At 38.3% G+C, this 24884-nt stretch overlaps 1 protein-coding gene across 3 annotated transcripts in view; it reads right to left on the bottom strand.

Annotated features, from left to right (window-relative positions):
- The window catches only part of LOC106067402 (probable E3 ubiquitin-protein ligase RNF144A-A), a 31737-nt gene extending 10567 nt beyond the window's left edge, over positions 1–21170 (bottom strand). Inside the window, exons 1-2 of one of the 3 annotated variants that reach the window (XM_056029552.1) lie at positions 21013–21170; positions 15747–15816 (exon numbers count right to left, since the gene is read on the bottom strand). Coding sequence is in view for 1 of the 3 variants with exons in the window: in XM_056029551.1 (XP_055885526.1) it covers positions 6558–6669 (112 nt within the window). In the remaining 2 variants the exon portion in view is untranslated. Of the gene's footprint in view, positions 1–6557; positions 7166–7805; positions 7822–15746; positions 15817–21012 lie in introns of those variants that run through there. The other 2 variants (XM_056029553.1, XM_056029551.1) reach the window with 2 other exon arrangements.
- Positions 21171–24884: the final 3714 nt, after the last annotated feature.

Here is a 24884-nt window from a genome sequence, read left to right as displayed (position 1 = left end):
AACTTTTCAAAACAAAGATCAAATGCAGCTTCCACATCAGTTTTAAATTGAAATAGACCTGACGTCTGCAAGGGTTTAAGAAATTGTCTCTCAGCTAGATGGGCAAGACATGCACAGACAGTGATGAGAAAATAATGTTGGAAATATAAAAAGAAAATGATAAACTTTGGACCTATTTGGTTCATTTGATCTAGCTTTGCAGCCCACATGTTCAGGAGATTTGTTTTACCAAAAATAAGATACTGTAGAACAGGATACATTTGGCAATATAAAAAAAGATGAAGATGAAGAACAAACAAGAAAACTAAGTCAAATGGCAAGAAGAAAGATGAGTCTTTTTTTTTAGTAGTTCTTTTTGTGCTCTTCATGTACTAAGTTAATTTTAAATAATGTTTGTAACTAAAAATTAAAATTTAATTTTGTATTTGGTGAGCAAGAACACGACTGCCAGTGTAGCGATAATAGACCTAACAGCCTATGCAGAGTAGTGAGAAAAGACCTGACAGCCTGTGTGGACAGCCTATGCAGAGTAGAGAGAAAAGACCTAACAGCCTGTGTGGTGATAACAGACCTGACAGCCTATGCAGAGTAGTGAGAAAAGACCTGACAGCCTGTGTGGTGATGACAGACCTAACAGCTAGTGTGGTGAGGACAGACCTAACAGCCTGTGTGGAGAGGACAGACCTAACAGCCTGTGTGGAGAGGACAGAAATGACATTCCGTGTGGTGAGGACAGACCTGACAGTATTGATATAAGCTTAAATATAGTAAAAGTATATCAGTCATAATGCTAACTGGGATAAGATATAATTTATGTAACTGATAATTCAAAATTATTTAATATATTTTTACAAGTTTTAAGAACGGTAAATCTATTTTTAAAAAAATAAAAAAAATTCAGACTAAAAAGAAATTAAATTTAGATCATATCTTTTTTATTAAACCCAGCCCGAAATTCCAGTTTTCTTGTTATATTTTTTTTTCAAAAAAAGAAATGAAATAACTAGGTCAGCAGAAGGATTAATGAGGTTTTAAAGAAGAAATAGGAGCTGAGATATTGATTTTTCAAATGTGACATTGTCTTTTATCTATTTTCTAGTTCTGTCACTTATGGCTAGCCTATTTGTCAACCATGGTTACATAAAATCTGTAAACCAGGGCTAATATTTATCATTGCTAATTTATTACTTAGTCCTAGTCAGCTGAGCTTTAACTTCAACTTCCCATTTCTATAAGAGAAGGAGAAAATCAAATTAAAAAAAATATGTTCAAAATGGGCATCATGAGTTAAAAGATGAAACTTTGATCCTGTGATGTGTATGAGTATAGTTTCAATGCTAAGTGGACTGGATTTACACATCATATCTAGCCTATATATTAAAGATGATTTCATCTTTCTCCCTTTATGTCTCCAGTGTCTTGATACCAATGCTAGTGTCTCAATCAGGGTCACAATTTGAAAAGAAACAGAACTAGCAGACTTTTTCCAGCCCCTAAGTTTCTCTGTCTGTGATTCAGGACCTCTCCTTTGTAAACTACCCTCCAAGTCTTTTTCCCACCAGCTGTTGATAATAGGGCCAATAAGTTTTTGTTATTTCAAGTTTGCATTAATCAATGACAACTATATAGTCTAGATCTAGCAAGAGTCTCAAAAGAGAGAGACCGGAGAGGGGGGGGGAGAAAAGGAGAGAGAGAACGATAGAGAGGTAAGTGTAAAGCTAGTTTTTAAATCTGGTCTTATGTCTACATCTAGATCTGTATAGATTTACAGTCCAGAACTGGATTTCGAGAATCTAGATCTAGATCTGAGAGTGTTTGTCCGAGTCTAGTCTAAAATAAAAACAATCTAGGACTAGATCTAGATGTGTGATGTAGATCTATAATCTAGATCTACATCTAGACCTGAGATGAACTCCGATTGGTGGCAAAGCAGGGAGACCTAGGTCTCCCGTAGTGCCCTGGTAAGGAACTCTGCTGTGTGGCGTAGTGCCTCATAGCTTCCATACAAAACTAGTTGACCATTGGATACGTCTCCCCGCGGAGCTGCGGGCACTCTTGTAAGACGTGCACCACCGTTTCTTCTGATTCCCGCAGTGTCGGCAACGGGCATCAAAACCGGGCAAAATATGCACCAACGGGGCAGTGTCCCGTGCGCCACTGCGCGATATCGTCTGCTCCGACCTTTTTAGTCCCCACCTCGGGTCCTCTCGGTTAGGGCGGCGCATGTGCTGCCACACTCCCCTAGCAGTTTCGGAATCATCCCAGGATTTTAACCATCTTTCATGTACCCACTCTCGTATTACTGTGGTAGCCTGTTGAAACGTACTTGGCGATTCGAAAGTTGGCACGGCCAGCGCTCCTTCTCGTGCTAGAGCATCAGCCACGGCATTGCCCCTCACGCCGCAGTGCGAGGGCACCCACTGCATAAAGATGGCAGCTCTAATAAGTAGGCGGATGATATTTGCGGCGCCTAATGCCTATTCCACCAATTTGGACTTTCCCCCCTAAGCCAGCCATGGCTTGGAGGCATGACTGGGAATCGGTAACCATTACAACGGTAGTCGCAACGGTTATGTTTTCACGCAGTTTTTGGAGCATGTGTTTGAGTGAAATTGTTATCGGCGGTAATTCAGCGTCAAAGCTACATGCAGCGAGGCCGCATGCACATGACAGCTTGTCTGATTCGGGGTTTGGGTAGCAGATATAGGCCCCCATACCCAGGTCGATTTGGGGGCAGTGTGTGAGGGTCCAAAAACTCGGGTGCGGGAAGTCCGCACCACTGATCACCACCTCCGTATGGCAAGAGCTTGCTTACAGGAGGAGTGGGTGTGTGAGGATTGTTTCATACCCCCAGTATTAGAACTACTATTGGGAAAGCGCGTTCCTTTACTACCTCACAGGGGAAGGGCTAGGAGCCTAACTCGTGGATGCCAACCAGACCGCCCGACACAGCCCACTAAGGCCGCGCCAGTCAGTCCAGTCTTTGTCCAAAGAGAGACCCCCGAATCAGCCTGGATCCAGGAGATCCCGACCAACCCTGGAGTTGGTGTCCAGCGCTATCCTCTTTTCTGAGATCCCGTTAGGTCTCTTACTCACCGTTGCCCCGGGGCCCCACGGGTGGGGGGGGGCTGGACATAACCCCTTAGTTTTCATTTTAAACTCCCTGACTGCTCATTCATCAGTAGCGAGCAACCAGAACCCTTGGCCACCCCTCTAAGGAGCGGGGTGTTCCCCCGGCGACCACGCTGAGATGGTACTGGAACGCCAGGCTACATCTAGACCAGATCTCAGTAGTAGATCAACATCAGCTAGCATCGATGGCTGCCTGGTCGTGCGGTTTGCGCGCTGGACTGTCGTTGGGATTTATCGACGGTCAGGGGTTCAAACCCTGCCCGCTCCCATCCCCCGTCGTCCTGCGGGAGGTTTGGACTAGGAAGTAAACTATCTTCAACTCTGCAGGAACATCCGAAAACATGTCAAACAAACAAACAGTAGATTAATACTAGATAATAGATCTACATTTATATGTCCACACTAGATTCTACATCTACTCTCCAGCAGACGTTTAAACAACGCGAGTTGGCGTTGAAAAGAAAACAAAATCAATAAAACAAAATATTTATAATCATAATTAAGTGTTGACAATGAAGGGTCGGGTGAGTTGTGTTGGTCTGGCAAGGTCGCTTGCACACACAGTAAACACCGTGACGTAATACACATGAGCACATTGATGTCACGTGACAAGTGCTTAGTTTGGTGACACTAGCATCTAGATCTAGTAACCCGAAGGACGCATGAAGTCCAGATCTAGATCTAGCTACGCCCAGAGCACACAAATCCGACCAACCAAACATGAGACAAAAGACAGCTATACATTCTAGATCTAGTATAACCATTTTTTTTAATGTATTTACGATAGCGGTACATACACATTTAGAAAGCAGACGATTAAAAGAGCCTTAACGAGCACGAGAAGAGAGAATTCAGTTCACGTCAATGATATGAATTTGGTAACAGGTGTTTGTAGCATTGTCGTCAATCTTCTGTCTTACAAAAAAATAAAAATAATAGTGAAAAATAAAAAATAAAAAAATACATGATTTTAATTTTTTTTTTTAAATGTGCGCGCGTACGCAGATCTGTCTTGCCAACTTGTTCCAAAATTAGCCGCCACTGGTTATTATACGGTCCGTAGGGCAGACGATGTAAAGGCTATGTAACGAGCAGGGTGTCATGTGGCCAGCACAACGATCAACTTACTTTCCCCAAGTATGATTTGCTGAGAGTTTACCTACAAAGTTAAACTCCATACGGTTTCAACGGTTTGTTTTTGTCAATATAGACTTAGAGTTAAATCCCTTGAAATACAAAATATCTAATGCATCACAGGATGGTTGTCAAAATGATAATGGGCCTCATTCACCAATCGCAAACAAATAACATTTAGCCACGTGATTCTATATATCTTCTGTACAAATTATGTAATCCATAGTGGCTGTCACGTGATACGTATTTTTCATTGTTTTATCATGACGTGGCTAAATGTGTTTATATACGATTGGTGAATGAGGTCCATTGTCAGAAAGATGTTTCTATGTGCAAATTATTGTCAAAGCAAATGAGTATAGAACCTTGTGTACACTCCTAACAGAAAACATTTTGACTTTAGAGAGTATATTACATTTATTCATCCAAGCAGAAAACATTTAGTCTTCAGAGATTAAATTATAAACAGAAAACATTTAGTCTTGAAGAGTACAGTATATTACATTTTTAAAGCAAAATAATAATAAACCTCAGTGATGTGTTTCTTTGATCAACTTGACAAAATCCTGCCGACGGAACTAGAATCCATGGCCGTTTTAAACGGAAATTAACTCTTTGAATCAGTATAAATGTTTTTCTCTCCCCTTCCCACCAAGTAACCAAATGAAGAATGTGATAATCACAAAGAGGAAGATCTGTGACACAGATGTTTCGCAAATATATTAGTGACAGAAACACGAGCCTTGAAGTAATGTGCACTTACTGGCCCGCATCACGTAAGCCTATTAGAAACAAAATTAAGATCCTTGTTACACCAATGTTTGGCTCTACTACAGACATGTCCTTAATCATTTACTGTTCTAAATAAGAAAAGGTTCAAAGTATTTATATTGGTAAGTGAAGTTCCCCCTTTCAGACCATATGGTCTATAGGGCAGATGATGTAAAGGCAATGTAACGAGCAGGGTGTCATGTGGCCAGCGCATTGATCCACTTACTTTCCCCAACTAAAGTCAGGCACACATTAGACTTCGAAATTCAAAATCCCAGTCTTCGTCGAGATTCGAACCCAGTACCCCAGGTTCGGAACCACTCAGCCACCGCGCCCCATTTATAATGGCAATATTATAGAATTAAAGTTTAGCCGTGCCAAGAGCGGGACTGAACGTCCTTAGACATTATCCGTGAACCAGAGACGATAGGTCCCTCTCGAACTGTCAACCAGAGACGATAGGTCCCTCTCGAACTGTCAACCAGAGACGATAGGTCCCTCTCGAACTGTCAACCAGAGACGATAGGTCCCTCTCGAACTGTCAATCAGAGACGATAGGTCCCTCTCGAACTGTCAACCAGAGACCACAGGTTCCTCTCGAACTGTCAACCAGAGACCACAGGTTCCTCTCGAACTATGTTCGTTTTTGTTTCCGTGTAAATAAGAAAGCGTTGTGTTGGGCCTCGGTGAGGAATGACCCAAAGTGAACTGCGGAGGGAGTAGTACATCTTTTAGAATGGCCCTGGCTGATCCACTCTTGACACAGGTGTTGGCGCGAGAGTTGACAAGTGAAAACAGTTGTAAGCGTTTAGAATGGTTCCAGCCTAAACATTATGTAGGCGTGTGTGTTTGTCACTGATGGCTTTCCTAATAGTGTCACGCCTGCCTAAAAGTGGGTCAGAGTTTGTTTTTTTTTTTCAAAGAGAATCGTTTTAGTTTAAAATTTTTAAAAATTTGAGGCACTTGTAAGTTTAAGTAGGTATAAAATTAATAAAATGATGTAAAGAAAAAAGTAAAGTTCCCCTTTTAGACCTTTTGATCTAGAGGGCAGATGATGTAAAGGTCATCTGTTTCTGTGGACTACAGACAAAAGATACCGAAATTAAAAATCCCAGTTATCACCAGGAATCGAACCCGGCACCCCCGATTCGGAAGCCGAGCACTTTACCGCTCAGCCACCGTAACTTTTTCCTTAATTGAAACAATAAAAAGGGATTTGATAACATTGCAATCTAAAGAAATCAAACTAGCCTGACTTAAGTTATAAACAAAAGAGAAGAACAGTAACCACGCAGTAATATTTCTTATCGGTTTTTATTCATTTATGCAAAACCATATCGCAGGAGGATAATGACGAACTATTAAAGGACTTAAATCTGGGTACTGAAAAGATGGACAAACACCAAAAACTCATTGCATCAGATATCGTATCTAACATTCTACATTGAACACATTAAAAACATCACAATTCACTAACTACAGATTGAAGGCCACTACCCATGACCCCAACCCCCATTTACCTGGACAGGTGAACGAGGTCATGTCGAGAATGCAGTCCCTGGTCACAGGGTCAACATTCGGTCGCCCTCCTCCAGATACGCAATCCAGGTCTGCGTCACATTCGGACATCATCTTTCGTTACGTCCCTAGCAGACGACAAAGGGTCGTGGCTAGTGCAGCTCGAGTAACTTCGCCCCCCCCCCCCCACTCCGTGCCAATGTTCCTGGTATTTAGAACCTTCCATAATCTCCGTGATGACACATCGTAGCAGAAGTCAATACAAACTATCGCGTCCACACGACAGCAACTAGACGTCTAAACCACCTTGGATCCCGAGGCACACAAAGAATTCAAGTTTTTATATCTACACTGTTAATGTCTTTCTTAATTTCAGGTCACTGGAGTCTCAAGAAACGAAATAATAAAAAGCACAACTTATTGTTTTTATTGTTAATTTTTCTTTTTTTAAAGTTGGCATTGAGCTTATTTGAACACACATAAAGTGAACAGTACACTTTGGATATATATATATATATATATAATCTAAATCTAATCAAATTAAATCTTTTTATTTCCTTCCAACGTGCAAAAGTTGTCAACAGAAGTGATCACTGGCGGTGAGAACTGGCTCCAGACGGCAGACGACATATGCACGAGACGAGACGTCGTGTTACCAACGTGCCTTTGACATTTTTTTTTCAAGTTCACTCGAAGAGGCGGGGAGTGTTTGGGGGGGGGGGATTCCACAACTCATCAATATATCGTCTGCCTGGCAGAGGGCGTTAGGAGAGACACGAGGGGTTGCTACTATGTTCCAAACGTATTGGCTCGGTACAAAACAGCCACACTGGCGGCTTACACTGTGGTTGTGCTGATAAATCCCTCTCTTTCTCTTGTTTTCTATTTCTCTTTCATCTTTCTCAAATTATTTTTTGTCTCAACTCTCTCTCTCTCAGTTCTTCACAATATTTTGTTCTTCGATGTATTGTCTCACAGTTCCAGTCGACCCAACGCTGCCAACTTTCTGTGCATTACTTCTTTATTTTGTGTGTCCTTGACTTCCTCCAACAGATTTGTTAGCGTGTTGGTCTATTCACGGGAAAAAAAAGGGAGTTACGTTTTCTTGATTAAGATCAAGAGAATTCCAAGAATCTTCAAACATTTTTAAGACACCTTTTTTTCGACCATACGAAACGAAAAGATGCCCGTAAAGAACGACCCTAGAGAAACCAATTGCATGTCTCTTTTCTCCGTCAAATCTTACCAACCATTGTCAGGACTGGGTTAAAAAGTTAAAATAAATGACAGCGAGGTCTGGGCGGCATGCTAATGCCAATACCGACCTTCGTGGAAGCAGCCATGGAAAGAAAACACCTTTGTATACTACCGCAGCGCCGAGTACATTGCGCGTGGTGGGTATGTAAGAACCCTCGTGCCAAATGGCGGCTCTCCCACGGAAGTGGTAGCTTAACACTGTTACACAGCTCCTTCCGGCCTCCTGTCCGACGAGAGAATCGAAGTTCTCCTAACGGATGTAATGAAATAACCTTTCTAATCAATGCAGCTCTTCAGACAAAGATGTCGCTGAGAGAATGCTACAGTCTACTGGACACTGCAGCTGTGCATCAAGGATTGGCCTCACACTAGTGGCTGCAAAGGGAAAAGAGCGTCTCTCAAGGGAAAAGAGCGTCTCTCGAGACGTAAAATGCCACAGACTGGACACTAATACGAGCAACATCCAAGCTGACAAGATAACAAATTATATAACAATCTAGGATTGTCTCCTGGACCTATCATTCTCGTCCCTTGAACAGCATCTAAAGACCTACAAATGGATTCTGGACAGCATCTCAACCAAAGAAGTAGATCTATCATTCATTGGGTCCTGGACAGCATTTAATTTAAACAAGGCAAGTATTTAGACAGCAGCTAAGCAGATGATCAATCACTTAGGCGGGAAATTTTGGTAAATAACATTTCCTACCTAGAAAAAAAAAAGATGGCGGAAGTTTCTTCAAACCAGAAGTACATCAAACTTAAAACCCAGGAGATCAATACAGCTTACAACTTTTAACCAAGATTGTTGACAGCTTTGAGGGCACACGTAAACACATACACAATGCATCATTAGTTGACATACACGTGACCGGAACATGTCTACGACATCCCAGAATCCTATGCTGGGTTTCCTAAATCACTGTAATTACTTAAATCACAGACTGGACAGTATATCAATAAATAGATGGAGAGTTGTCTGCTCCTATCGTTTATTTATTGTCTTCATGCATTGTGCCTGCTCTGTTCGACTTTGTATGCTTTTAAGTGCTCTGCTTCGATGTTCTAATTAGACAACAAATGCTTGGTTTCAGTTTAAAAAAAAAAAAAGCATTCAGAAGCATAAGAATTTTGAGCATTAAAAGATTTATATTCATATTGCAACAGGAGGCGCGGTGGCTGAGTGCTTGCGCTTGGCTTTCAGACCAGAGGTGCTAGGTTCGAATCCTGATCAAGACTGGGATTTTTTATTTCGGGATCTTTGGGCGCCTCTGGGTCCACCCAGCTTTAATGGGTGCCTGACATTAGTTGGGGAAAAGTAAAAGGTCGTAGGTCCGTGGGCCACAGAAAAAAAAAGATGACCTTTACATCATCTGCCCCATAGATGACATGGTCTGAAAGGGGGAACTTAAAGTACTTTTTTGTGTTGCATTGAAATCGCTGCCATGAAATCTGAATAAACTGGCTTAAAAAAAATAATAATAAAAAGAATTTGCATTTCGATTTTAAAACTGCGTGCTGTTGGGAGTGGGGTGTGTGCAACATACAAAATTAGTTTTGAATTACAGAGAAGAAAAAAAGCCTTAGCCATTGTCAAGAGTGGGGGTGTGTAAGATGTGAGATTGTTGGTGTGTTTGTTTATTTTGTTGGTTGGTGTGTGAATTGTTTTTATCACGGGATTTTCAAGGGGGGGGGGCAATTAGGTTTCTAGCGGTCAGTCTAGCAGATGGAGAGCTGACGTGGTCTAAGTAGGGTGCTTGTGTTTTGTTTACCAGTTGTATGCCTAGCGTAAGGAGATGTTATAACTTATGCAGTTGTCTTGCTGGTTTCGTTTTGCGTCTTGAAGATTTCATGCATGTGACTCGGGTTGGTGTTTCGCAGGTTGCTCAATATCATGGGTTTCTTTCTATTCATTGTTATGTATGAGAACTGACTATTTGTGGGTAATATTATGTATGGCATTGATAGCCTTTTGTTCAATGAATCTAGTCTAAGCGCCCTTTAGTATCTCAGTTGGGCACATTTTAATATTTCATTTATTGATGATTATGCATTCAATATTATATGTGTACTTGCTGTTGACTGTAAATAAATACTAATTTTATGCTCCTTCGTTGAGTGATACTTTGTAATATTTACTGCATGTTAAGGTCTACATGCGAGAATCATACCCTAGATTATCGAGCCATATGTATGTAGTAAAGAACTTTATGGAAGAAACCTAAACCTAAAACTCAAGACTTATTTTGGAATTGTTTGATGCTGTGAACAAAGTCGAGGCCATACATCTATTGAATTAAAACACAAACTTCTTTCAGTAATCTTGCGTTTAAAATCATGTCGAGTCCATGTTGAACTGTTGATGCACCTACTGGCATAGGTGTAAGAGAAAGGGAAAAGTGTTAATGGTACATACTGTGTACCTGACAAAATGTAACTTCATTTCAAAATAGTGTGTGTGTGTGTTAGAGAGAGCTCGCGTGTCTTGACGATTATCGCATTACTTCAATTAAAAAAACAAATCAATACGCTTTTTTTAGCACCAGAAAGAGGCTGGACATATTTGTAAGAAAATAAAAGCGATAACAAAACAAGATTTAAACATTTTTGTACAAAGCTTTTATCAACTCTGTCAGGTGAGAAGTTTGTACACGCGATTTCTGTCACAAACAATCTCGGATCAAGCTGAAATTTTGCACAGTTATTTCTATTACCTGACAACAAAAGAATCTATAAAAATTAACCAATTAACTATTAGTAATTAATTAGTTTGTTTGAACAATGGAAAGAAATCGTTCTTGAAAGATGTGGTGGTATAAGCTGTATTAGTTCCCTTGAGCCCTGGGTGAACATTTTTTTAAATGCATTTAAAAAACGATCATGTAAACATTCACCAAGATACCTCCCCTCCCCCTTTTTCACAACTGGTCCAGACAAGTGATGGGATATTAGCGCATTCAGAAAGCTAAAAGCTAAACAAAAACACTCGGTAAAAATATTTCTAATCGCACAGATTTATTTTGTCTGGATCAATCATGGATGTAATTACATAACTGTCTGACTGATCTAAACTCATTGATTCAATTACGCTTAATATAAGCTTTGTTTTTTGGGGGTTTTTTTAGTATTTCTTTTTTTAGTGTTTTTCTAGTTTTAAAGAATATTGTGCTATACAGAGAGACCAACATAATGATTAGTCGAAGCAAAAAGTTCGCTTTTGGAAAACCATTACACTATTTTTCAGCATGATACGATAAAGGTGAATGTAAATTGGGCTTTCAATGGCGCGGTTAATATTTTGAGATGTAAACATAACACACAGACCAAAAACAAAAAGTAGAAGCTTCTCCTTACGGGGCCCCCTAAAAATATCTCCAGAACTGGAGTGAAGAGTGACGTCCCTTGGCGAACTTGACCATGTTAGGTTCCCTGGTTTCCGAAAGTGATCTTGTCTACGTGAGCGTTATTGAGACGCAATAAAAGGGGGGGGGGGGAATGCGCGAGAGCTAGACAAGACAGAGAGGGAGAGAGAGAGAGAACTCTTACCAGCTGAAGAAGGCGAAATCTCCGAGAAAGAATAAATCACGTGCACTGCCACGTGATTCTAGAATGTCAATGACGTAATCGCTACATGCCGTCTAACAGCTGGTACTTATGATCATTTCCGGAGTTTAAAAATAGAATACTTTAACAGTAACATTTTTTAGATTGTTTGTAACTGTTTTAAAACAGCATGGTCTGAGAAGTCATTTGTTGCTTAATGTGAATTTGAAAACCAAAAAGGTGTTTTCTTTTCTCTGCTTAATCTCCCCCCCCCCCCCCCAAAAAAAAAAAAACGTATAGTTAAGACAGGTAGACTAAGCAGGTGAATACGATAGGCCTGGAGCCGACCAACCGTTTGTAATTACGACATAGTGTCGCTTTTTACAAAGCTTATATCAACTCACTTTGTCTGAATGGTACAAAGTCTCTACACGTCATTACACCCACACCCAATCTAGGATCAGGCTGACATTTGGCACAATTATTTCTTTTACCTGGCAACACAAGAATCAATAATAAAAAAAAATTAACCAATTAGTTAATTAAGTATTGATAATTAATTATTTTGTTTTTGGTATCTTGAACAAGGGAAAGAAATCGTACTTGACAAATGGGGTGTTATAAAAGCGAACTCTTTGAAAACTCTTGAGCCCCGAGTGAACAGTTTCTTTAATGCCTTTAAAAAACGACCACGTAAACATTCACAAAGATACCCCCTTCTTCCCTCCCCCTTTAACAACGGGTCCAGACAAGTGAAAAGCTAAACAAAAAGAGTTGATAAAACTATTTCTAATCGCAGGTGTATTATGTCCAATGGATTGCAATTATAATGACACGACTGATCTAAACTAATTGATACAATTACACTTAAAAATAAGCTTAGGTTTTTTAAAGGTTTTTTTTTTTGTGTGTTCTTCTTGTTATTTCTGTGTTCACGTGAAGCAAATGTTATTGACGTATACATTACTTAGACCTATGTTTGTTCAGTAAATAAGTCTCTACGTGACTGTGAGCGCCTCGACGCATTGACAAAAGGGGCGCAAAATGTCCTTTTTTTCCTAGTTCAAGGGTCAAAGATTCTGCTGTAATGGCTTAGTTATCGTTGTTTCAAAATCGCTCAGATAAAAGAGAATTGCTACCAGAGTTTAAGAGGCGCGGTGGCTGAGTGGTAGAGCGCTTGGCTTTCGAACCGGGTGTTCCGGGATCGAATCCTGTCAAAGACTGGGACGTTTAATTTAGGCCTCTTTGGGCTATTTGGAGTCCACCCAGCTCTATTGGGTACCTGACTTTAGTAGGGTAAAAGTAAAGGCGGTTGGTCGTTGTGCTGGACACATGACTACCTCGTTAACCAACGGTCCACAGGAAACAGATGACCTTTACATCGTCTGCCCCATGGATCGCAAGGTCTGAAAAAGGGGGAACTTACTATAGAAGAGGAGAGGGGAGAGTAGTAATATAAAGTTGAGGAACACTACCCGAACCTTATAGTCCTACGCTTCGTGAGAGCTATGGCGTGATGGTTAAGTGGTAAAGCGCTTACCTTCTTAACCGAGGGCTATCTGGTTCGAATCCCGGCGAAAAGTGGGATTTTTTAATTTCACGATTTTATGGCGCCCCAGAGTCCACCCAGCTGTAATGAGTACCTGACATTGGTTTGGGGAAAAGTAAAGTTGTGACACTCTGGTGAATCATTGGTTAAAAAATCAGATGACCTTTACGTCATCTTTCCCATTGGTCAACAGGTCTGTAAGGGGGACTTTACTCCGTGAGAACCCCTAGTTTTTTTTTTGTTCAAATAGGGGGGGGGTCATCCTGACCGTCTATTAATCAGCCCTAGGTTTTACATCGCCACCACCTGTTAATCAGGAGTCCCTTGTTTCTAGATCTATATCGCCACCGCTGTTACCCTTAACAGTCTAACTAAATACCACGGCGTAGTACAAGTAGAAATAAACAGCCGCCCATCTTCCAACTTGGCCGACATAAAAATCAATAGCTGTTAACAATGTTTTAATGTTGTTTTCTCGCCCCAGCTAGATCTCGTTCCCAGCAGAAGACGCTGGCTAGGAATTGGAACAACAAATATATCTTGCTTTGTGTGGTAAGTAACAGCAGTCTGGCCCGGTATATCAAATGTCCAGATCTAGTTAATGTCGCACAATCCTGTAGTGATCCTGACTAATGGCTCAGCTTCAATAAAGCTTGTAGTCAGGTCTGGGCTATGACTCCATGACAGCAGATGGCCATCACATTTAAATAAAATTTAAATTTTTCTTCAAGTAAATTTTTAAACAACTACACACGCAAACAACATTTTGGTAGTTATAAATGTACACACAATATGGGAGTTTCCCGGTATACTCGGCCTTTGGCCTCGCTTCTAACCCAACCGTCTTAGGATTCATCTGTAATAGGGATGTAAAAGTTTACATCTGCTTGGATCTTTCCCAGACAGAAATTTGTTTCAGACAGGCAGATGAAGGCAAGCTTCCACGGGCCTGGAGTTCCAATAGTCTTAGACTCAAAAAATCCGACAATTACTAAGCCGAAAAGCAGCAAATATTGAATTGACAAGCCGAAGAAATGTCAACGATTGTAAGAAATTCAAACTTTTGGTTAAGGGAAAGAGGGGAGGGGGGGAGCGGAGAAGTAAAAGTAATAATAGAATTCATGGGCAAAAAGCGTGTCTTTGAGTCTGTCGGGGGGGGGGGGGATACAAAGCGGCTCGTTCCAAATAAAGTCAAAAGTCTATCTCAGAGAACATTATGGTACGCAGGTTGGAAAAAATAAGACAGGCTCCAGAGAGAGAGAAAAGGAGAAGAGAGAGAGAAGGAAAGAGGGCAGTCCTTTTCATTACATTGTAACATTACAATATTTGACAAGCTGAAAGTATCGGTTAGGGGGATCATTAAGATGTGACACGTTTACTGGGAGTTTTAAAAAAAAAAAGGTGAGGGGACGTTACGGCCAACTAGGCCATGATAAACAATATAAAGCCTGGGAACACATCAACGGGAGTAGCCGGTTGTGTACTGCTAGTTGAAGCATAGTTACAGAGATCCTACTATTAGCTTACACCCTCTTCAAAGCTGGAAGGAGAAAGTTACGGATGTTCCTTCTTAGTCAAACCTTCCGCAGGACCACGGGGGATGGAGCGGGCAGGGTATGAACCGCACGACCAGGAAGTAGAAAGTATAAGTGCGTAGCAATGGTGCGAATGTAGAGTGGTGCGAATAAATATTGAATTAAAAAAAAAAAGTAAGAAAGAAAAAAAAAGACAGGAAAGGAAGGTGTTTGCATTTATTGATAGAATGGAGATAGTTGGAACTTAAAGGGATTGAAGTTCCAGACAGTGAAATTCCAGACAGTGAAATGTGGTGGGTTCGATCCAGGGACTGGCCATTTTTTTATCTGCATTTTTTAATGAGACAAAGTCTGAATGTTTTTGTTTGCTTTTTAATTTGAACCTTAAGTCGGAAATGATTTTAAAAATTAATTATAACTATAAAAATAATTCATTTCCTTATTATTTGTTACAATATACGGTACGAGCAACATATTTTTTTTCTCTGTCAAACCATCATACAAGAATTATAGATGCATAAAATGCCCAGTTTCATAACTTGCATTCTATAAAGCAGATGATGTAAACATCAATGTGTGGCCAATGGTTAACGAGGGTGTCATGTGACCAGCACAACAACCAACCGCCTTTACTTTTGCCCAACTAATGTCAGGCACCCATTAGAGCTGGGTGAACTCAGGGGCGCCCTAAAGATTCTGAAATTCAAAATCCCAGTTTTCACAGAGACTTGAGCCCAGGACTGCAGGTTCAGAAGCCAAGGGGTTTAACACTCCACAACCGGTTTAACACTCAGCAACCACCGCTTCTAGAGATGCATAATTGAAATACCACTGTTTCAACAATAATTGTAATACCACTGTTTCAACAATAATTGTAATACCACTGTTTCAACAATAATTGCAATATCACTGTTTCAACAATTATTGTAATACCACTGTTTCAACAATAATTGCAATACCACTGTTTCAACAATAATTGTAATACCACTGTTTCAACAATAATTGTAATACCATTATTTCAATAATAATTGTAATACCACTGTTTCAATAATACTTAAAAGCTGTTGGATGTGTGGCTGAGGCGAAACTGCTTGGCTACAGCTTGGTCATCTAGCAAGGGGGCTCAAGTTCGAATGCCGACTCAAGCAGAGTTGTGTTTGCCTAGCGCCCAAAGGCAACACGGAAACCTTCCAGATACCATGCCCCCCTCCCCCACTGAGCATGCTGTAAGTCAAAGTTCAGTTTATAAGTCACATGATCACACGTTTTCTGCCATATAAATAGTAAAGAGAATAAAAGCAACTTACCTCAACTTGTAAGAATCCCTAGAACAAGAAGTTAGCCTGAACTGCTCCTCAAGACTTTAACCAGAATAAACTGAAAAGCATAAGACAACAAAAAATGTATTTGTGAACGATTAGAAGTTTAATTTCAACTTTTTCTAAATGTAAATCTACAAAATGATGGTATTGTTTTGCAAAAGTCACATAAATGATTTGGCACTCTGCATGGTGACCTAATTTGATTACTACAAAAAAGAAAAAAAATCTGCATAGAGCCTTCACATAATGTTAAGACAGAAAACAATTTGCTTGTTATGTGCTTGTTAATTTGCCTGTGATGACTGTACCCATAAAGAGAGACTTCTCTCAAGATCATTATAATCATAATGTACCCACTGGATGTATCTAGATGCCAAAAGTTTGTCCGGGAATAATAATTAAAGGAAAGTGTGCAGTCTTTGTTAACTGTCTCAGCTGTCTTAACTTTAATTCGTATAACTTTTGTTCTAGACTCTTTCCTGTCATCTCAGCTCTCTGTCTTTACACTTTGTCACCATGTTCTTTTCGGTCTTCCTCTGCGTCTTGTGCCCTGGGCCTGTCTAGCTCTGCTGTTGGTATCTTTTCTAAGGTAGTGACCAATCTCTCTCCAATTTCTCTCTAAGATCTGCAACTCTATTATTATTTCTCTGTCCACCCATCTCCGACAGTTTGGTGTTTTGTATTTTCAAGATATTTCTCAGATATCTGTTGATGAAGGTCTGAACATTTTTTTGCTGTAGCTTCCGGTGTTCACCATGTTTCGGAACCATACCTTAGGACCGCCTTAACATTGAGTTAAAGATTCTTATTTTAGTAATTTTAGGATTTATTAACTGAAGTATTAGGATTTTCCCCTTTCAGACCTAGCGATCTGTAAAATGTGTGTAAAATGTTTTACATGTTTCGGATGTTCCTTCAGAGCTGAAGATAATTACTTCCTAGTCCAAACCTCCCGCAGGACGACGGGGGATGGGTGTGGGCAGTGTTTGAAGCCTGGACCATCAATAAATCTGAACGACAGTCCAGCGCGCAAACCGCACGACCAGGCAGCCATAGATCTATCTATATGGCAGATGATGGAAAGGTCATCTGATTCGGTGGCCCATGATTAACAAGGGTGTTATGTGGCTAGCACAATATCCAACCACTTTACATTTCCCCAACTAATATCAGGTACCCATTAGAGCTGGATTCTAGTTTTTTTTTTTTTTACAAATTGAATAAAATGTTTTAAAAAGATGACTTTCCTATTTTATGGCTTTTAAGAAACTCATAATTTTTTAATTAATCGCAAACAGCAAATTAATATTACCAGGCCATTTCATTTTCCAACTCTGTTTGGAAAGAACATGAAAAAATTGATTATCTTGCAAGTTTAATTTAATTATTAGCAACTACACATTTTCATCTCATTAAAAATCTTTTCCAGCCTTAATTTAAACTACCCCAGGATATAATTAACTATCATTTTACATCATTTTATCATAGCTGCTCATCCATTAGGATCAGGTAGCTGTGAGGAGGGAATGTGATGGGGCGTGTTGAGAAACTCAATTGTTACAGTAACATTAGCAGTGAGGAGTGGTTCATCTGTAAATTACAAATTACATTGATAACAGATAAGTTTAAGTAGAAATATTTTTAAAGGTAAACTAAAAATCTATCTACCTTTAGTAGTTTCAGATGAATCAAAACTAACCTAACAGAGAAGAAGAGACATTCTCTTGTAGACATTTGCCCACCTCCCTTATAACCAAAATGAAAAGATCATTCTTCATTCAGGGGAAAAAAAAAGTAAAGTAAACTACCTCCCCTTCAGACCTTGTGATCTATTGGGCAGATGAAGTAAAGGTCATCTGTTTCCATGGTCAATGGATAATGAGGGTGTCATGTGGCCAGCTTAACAACCAACTGCTTTATATTCACCAACTAATGTCATATACTCATTAGAGTTGGGTGGACTCGGGTGCAAAAATTAAAAATCCCAGTATTCACTGAGATTTCAGCCTAAAACTAAGACTGCTTTATTGGTCCTTAGGGAAATTTGCTGTGATTACAAGGACTCTATTCTCACATAAAAACAACACAATAGAAACATTCACATAAATAAAACAGACACAACATAAAGAGTTCATTCAGCCACTACACACAGTCATCTTGGTCCTTTTCATGTTTCTTGATCAAAGGGTGGTGTTGATAAAGTCTGACCGAGTAAGGTACAAATGAGATTTTGTTTTGAACCTTAATACACCTTCCCTGGTTTAGTTGGACTAACTATTTGGAGTTACATCACAACAAGAGAGTACCAACAAGACAAGACAATGAAGCATCTAACTTAAATATAAGAACTACACCAAACTATAGAGACAAGTATTATCCTCTGTTTATGCAATGCGTATATTAAATGTTCCACCCGCCCATCCCAGTGGTGCAACAGCCCATGGAGGGCTCTGGCCTGCTTCAACACATCCTTCCATTCAGATCTCTCCTGAGCCTTTGGTCTCCACACCCTAACCCCAAGCTGTTGTCGATATGAGTATATTAAATGTTAGGTGAGGTGAATGTGCTGAATTCATTAATACTATTAAAATGTGTGTATAATGCAAGAATTCATTTAAAATATAATATTGCTTTGTTTTAGCTACAATAAAGTCTACTTTAGGTTATTTCTGACTTGTGTTACATTACTGAGATCACATGATACAATTATATTAGAATTAGCATACTATACATTTGTACATTTTATATTGTGATTTTTTTTGTGCTATCTCAAATACTCTTCTGTCCTCTGCACTCACCCCTATCTTTAATATCCACAACATAATTTAATCCATTCTCTTATTTAGAAAGCAAATGTGTAATTAAAGTGAACTTTTTATTATAGCTTTAAAAAAAGAAGCAGCTGTTTAACTTAAACTAGGGGTGAGACTAGGTCTCCCTCGGCACTTACATTTAGCTTATTTTTCTTTAGTGTAGAACAAGATAAAAAGTCCATTTGAAATTACAGAACTACTACAATCTAGATGAATCCAAGAAAACCAATGAAAACCAGATTGACATTCTGATTCATGAATCATAATATTTAATAATGAAAAAAAACATAAATTTAGTAAACAGTATAAGTATCAATATTAGATCTAGACAGTCTCTTATTCTCAAGTCTTGACAGAGTTTAAGTCATTGAATACATGCATAACTAGTTTGACCTACAAACACACATAGGACGTAATCATCTTTTCTGAAGTAACGTCTGTATTTTATATGATAAGATTTAAGTATATCTACAGTGAAGTTTTTTTTAAAAAAAAAGAAGACAGTATATAAGTATTGGATCTAGACTCAGATCTAAGTCTAGCGCAGTATAGACTCTTCTAGACTAGACTAGACCTTAAAAATCTTCACCCACGTTTCTAAAAAGACTAAAATAATTATAGCGTCAAGGCAGTTCTAATACAATGTGTCTAAAACATTGAGAACAACAGACCTTCATTAACAATGTATGTCATGATCATATATCGTGAATAGACAGCGACAAACTAGAAAACACTGAACTCTGGGGAGGTGATAAAGTATCAAACACTAAACTCTGAGAAATAGGCAGACAGAAATATATAGTAAATAGAAAGAGGTGCAGATCTTTAAGAAAAAATGCGAACAACGAATCTAGACAGACCCTAAGGATCTAGAACAGAATCCCCCAGCTCCAGGGCACAAGAGTGAAGAGATGAAGATTAAAAAGAAAATACAAGACCAAGATATATATTCAATATTGACAGCTCGATGCAGTATACTAGAATCTACGTTGGTCCTAGAATCTAGATTGGTCATTGTCAGACATTGATAACTTGTCACTTGATCTAGAATCTAGATTAAATTTAGATCTAGAGATCTCATCTATATCTACTACTATAGACGAGTCAATTTAGATAGGAATCTGAGATTACATGAAAGACTGAGTACTGAGAATCAATGAATTAAAACTAGATCTCTAGAGTCTAGATCTATATAGAATAAATCTCAAAATCTATCAAAAGACTAGCTAGAGTAGTGGTCAAAAGAGTGGCATATTTTGAATGAGGCATCTATACTTAGATTCTAGATCTATAAACTAAAACTCATGATAACTCATCTAACATTCAGTAACATAGATTTCATAGATCTATCTAAGGCTAAGCACTGTGACTATGATCCACGAGGAACACAATGACAATAGTCATAGAGTCTAGATCTTGCCATATTCTGCCCAGATGATCAGTCATCTATAGATCTACCTTTATCTGTGACAGTAGAGAAAAAGACAAGAGTATAGATCTAGCCTTATATAGCTAGCAGAATCTAGCTAGATATAAATCTAGACTCTAATTTATGATTATCTAACTAAACTATCTAGAATCTAGAATAATAATTAGTATAAAATATAGAATCTAGACATTATAAAGTTATAGACTATAAATAAATATAATTTAAGTAAATAAGTCAAGAGGTAGAGTCGTAGTAATAGTATAATTAAGACAATTAAGACTTAACTTAAGTATTATAATAATAATATTATACTTAATTAATAATTTAATTATATTATAATTTAGTCATCTAGTCACTAGATTATAATATAATAATATTATTATACTTAATTATACTATTACTACATCTTGACTTATAATTAGAATAAATAATTAAATTAGATCTATACTCTAGTCCGTCACTAGTAGTACTACTAGATCTAGTACTACTAACTACTAGATCTAGTCTAGTACTAGTAGTACTTTAGCAGACATGTATGTAGATTTAGATCTATCTATGTCATCTATGATGATCTGTTTAAAGTTTAAATTAAAGTATAAACTCAAATAGACTTAATTTAAACTGTCTTAAACTAATAATTAATATATATAATACGTCTAATATCTAATAAATATTAGATCTAATCATATAATAAACTATTAATAAAAATGTTACATGTGTCATGTATCATTGTTAGTATTGTTACAGTGATTGTATGATAATGATGTACTCATGTAGTCACATTGTAGTGTTAAGTGTACAGATTCTAGGACGACTAGGACTGACTAGCACTAGCTGATCTATTATAGGAAATCTATTAATTCTATTCTTAATTTTAATTTTTAATTCTAGATGTCTAGATCTAGATCTACTTCTTACTTCTATTCTAGATTTAGTTCTAGATCTAGATCTCTAGATTACTAGACTAGACTTTTAATGTTTTTAAATGTACAATAATAAGTGTGTTTACCACATTTTCCAAACGTATTCATTTTTTGTTTTGTTTACAAATCCTGAACGCTTGATAAACCGTCCTAAGCTAGATTTAAGTTTAAGATTATGATCTGGCTTTGTTATGACAGAGATCTATGATGTTGCTTCCTTGCCTTAACAGTGTGACAAATGGCAGGTACATTATAATAAAAGTAAACAAAAAACGAACGTTTTCTTATCTCGATTAAATTTCTTTTCTACAAGGGTGACACGGTCTCAATAATTTATCTTTTATAATAGATGAAGTTTTTTTAAGCTTTAATATTTTAAGCTGGATTTTCAACTGATATAACGTTATTGATAGTGTTTTGTCAAAAAAAAAAAAAAAAAAAAAGCATTAAAATGCATTTTCCCCCTTACTAACTGGCACAATGCTGTGTTGATATCAGTACTTACAACACAGAGTATTTCTCGCTAGATTTGGGTATTTCGGGCCCTTCGCTAAGCCAGAGCCGCAGCCAAATATAAAGGATTCTAAAAAATACTAATTAAGCTTATAACACCACTTCAATTAAGTATTATTCATGGGCGCCCGAAGAGGGGGGGGGTGCACCACTTGCACCCCTCCTGGATTCTGAGCAGCCAAATTCTAGCCATTTTTTTTTGCACTCCGTGTGAATGTATATTTTGGTTTTCTATAGTTATGTTTTGTTTGGTGTAATGCGCAAATCGTAAGACAAATTTCCTTATGGATAATACAGACTATTATTATTATTGTAGTAGACTAGGCTTATCAGGAATGATGGCTGACCATGTACGTGAACCCCTCCTAATTATGAGTAACCAAATTTTAGCCAGTTTTTTTTTTTTTTTTACGCCTTCTAATCAATTAACTTCTACAATTAAGCAACTCAACATGTAGGGCTTCCACTGAAATAAAGTTAATAAGTATAAGCAAAATAGAGCAGTGAGATTCATAACAGATGGATATTCTCATTTGACTAGAGTAACACCTTTAGTAAAATCACTAAATTTAGAAAGCCTTCAAGACAGAAGACTCAAAAGTAAAGTAGCAATTATACATAAAACACTGAACCATAATCTTCAAATACAAAAACAAAATTTAATCAAATACTCTGAAAGACACAAAGATAAAGGCACATTCCTCGTCCCATATGCTAGGACAAATTTGTACTAATACTCCTTCTTCCCTAGTGCTATTAGAGCATGGAATGGGTTGCCTGAGCTAGCCAGGAAAACCAGTGACTTGGCAGAATTTAAGTCTTGGGTTAATATGCATGACTAAATGCATGACGCGTAGGACGTAATCATCTTCTTTTTTGAAGTAACGTCTGTATTATATGATAAGAAGCTATTATTGCTATGAACTAGAATAGGCTCATCTATGTCCAACCATGTGCGCTTTATTATAGGCTTGCAATTCAATATTCTATAATACGTTAGTCGTAACGATTTGTTTTCCTTTACACATAATTGTCATTTTATTGAGTAAAGGCCTAGAATAGGATAAAAGTGTGTGTTTTTTTCTTGGAGAAAAAATCCTTGCCAGCTGTCTTTCGATTTGATAGAACTGAAAGTTTTCGTTGAACAAGATTGAGGAGTGCAGTCAGGGCCGGTCCTACAAATTGCGGGGCCCTATTCTGGGTTGTGATAAGTGAAAATTAAAATTTTGTATTAAAAAATAAAATCGTCTTTGCATTTTATTCATACATTACTAAGTAAAAAATCACAGTCAAATTAACTTTACGAGCCATCTACAACAGATAGTATTATTTCAACAAAAAGCTGATAAACATTCAGATCTGCATTTTAGATTTACTATCGACTAGGAAAATATTGCTTTTTTTTTAAGAGGTCGAGATAGATTTAAATCTTTATTTGTATGCCAGTGATTATTAAAGTAAATTAAGAATCCGAACTTTTTTTTTTATTAATATTCACATTATTATTACATTTTTATTAAATGAAAGCTAACAGTGCCGTTTTTTTTTAAATGGCTAGTAGGATTGGCGTTTTCCATATTGAATGACACCCAAAAATGACAATTTTGTCTGTTTTCAAGGAGATTTGCATTAGTTTTAAAATTTTAATAATTTCAGATTTTCATTTTTTCGTATATTTTACAATTTCAGGAAAATTCCAGAAACCCTTAATTAAGTTAAAAATGGTTTATTTTAATAATTTACACCTAGAATTCGCGCTGGTCCTATAAAAGTGCGGGGCCCACCGCGGCCGCATATGTTGCAGTGGCCTAAGACCGGCCCTGAGTGCAGTTATCTTGGTACATGTATTCACGTCTTGCGGAGTTGCGGTCATTGTTAGTTTTCAATAAAATAGCAGGTGAAACACGTCCACCAGTTTACGATAGAAGAGATATAAGAAAGTTCTTCCCATGCCATTGTCTGAGTCAAAACGTTTATTTATATCGACGAGCACCGGCAGCAGCATGAATTAACTGCATTTTCTTGGTATTTCGGTAATGAAAATGCAGATATCTTCGGCACTGAATTGATGCGTTTGAGCGTTGGATTTGTTGATGGCGATTGTACTAATTGTTTTTTTCCCTGTTGATAAGAGAGACGCTCTGCCAGTGTCTAACCTTATTGTCAGCGATTGCATTATGCAAAGTCTAGACACGAACAAACTACTCGGCCAAGGCTACGCTGGCTGCCCCTTGATGGGTAGCATTCAGAACTTTGTTCAGGCTAGGATTCGTGAAAAAATATCCAAAAGCAGACGCCCGTTGCGTGTCTCACTGACTTAAACTTGTTTTCATTGACTTGACCTGAATGATGTTTCAGATTCACGTAATGCTGTTGGTGTCATCAAGAAGATTATCTATTTCTTCCGTAACAGTCCCAGGCGTTGGTGCTAAATTTACAACTTTTGTGTGAGACACAAAAATGTTTGTTTTACATGTTTCGGATGTTCCTTCAGAGTTGAAGATAGTTTACTTCCTAGTCCAAACCTCCCGCAGGAAGACGGGGGATGGTAGCCTGCAGGGTTTGATCCCGGGACCATCGATAAATCCAAAAGACAGTCCAGCGCGCAAACCGCACAACCAGGCAGCTATCCACAATGACACAATGAACTGAGAAGTAAGAATTCATTCGCGCTTTAAGTCACAATTTTCACTGTTTGGCTTATTATAAAATAACGGCTGTAAGTGACACCAAACTCAATTATTCACCCGTTTCCGTGAGGTTGCAATCTGTCCATCTTAGGATAAGTGGCCGCTCAACAGCACATTAGCAGTCGCATTAATGACATAATCAAAAACCAACTTGACCATGCTGAGGTTGGCATTTTGAGTAAGGGGACACAGCTGGCAGATAAATGGTAATGAATTGGTGCTGCCGAGAATTTGCTGTCGACAGATACACCGAGCAAAACCACGTGTTGGGATTTTGGGATTATTAGCTTCCGTATCTTGATTTGTTAGTTTCTTCACTCGATTTTCAAGAAATAATAATGCTCAGTTTAACCTGTTTCGTCCACATCCTAAAACGATTGAAGAATTGCAACATACAGAAGAATATCAGAACTGCCGGACAAGCGTTCATCCCCGGTTTGTCCGTCGCGACGAGAAGCAATGGACCTCAGTCACCAATCGTAAATAAACACATTTAGCCACGTCATGATATTGATAAAACAATGAAAAATACGTATCACGTGACAGCCACTATGGATTACATAATTTGTATAGAAGATATATAGAATCACGTGGCTAAATGTTGTTTGTTTACGATTGGTGAATGAGGTCCATTAAGTAGTAAAGTTATGACAGTTTTTGCAGCGTTTGCATTTTTTTTTGTTTGAATGACAGTTGGGATGCACGGGCCGCACGGATAAACTTAACCAATGTGTATAGTAAATAGTTTTGTTCAC

Source organism: Biomphalaria glabrata, chromosome 5 (assembly GCF_947242115.1).
Source record: "Biomphalaria glabrata chromosome 5, xgBioGlab47.1, whole genome shotgun sequence".
Classification (NCBI taxonomy): Eukaryota; Metazoa; Mollusca; class Gastropoda; family Planorbidae; genus Biomphalaria; species Biomphalaria glabrata.
Note: the sequence above shows the minus strand (reverse complement) of the source record. Positions and strands in the feature narration are given on the sequence as shown.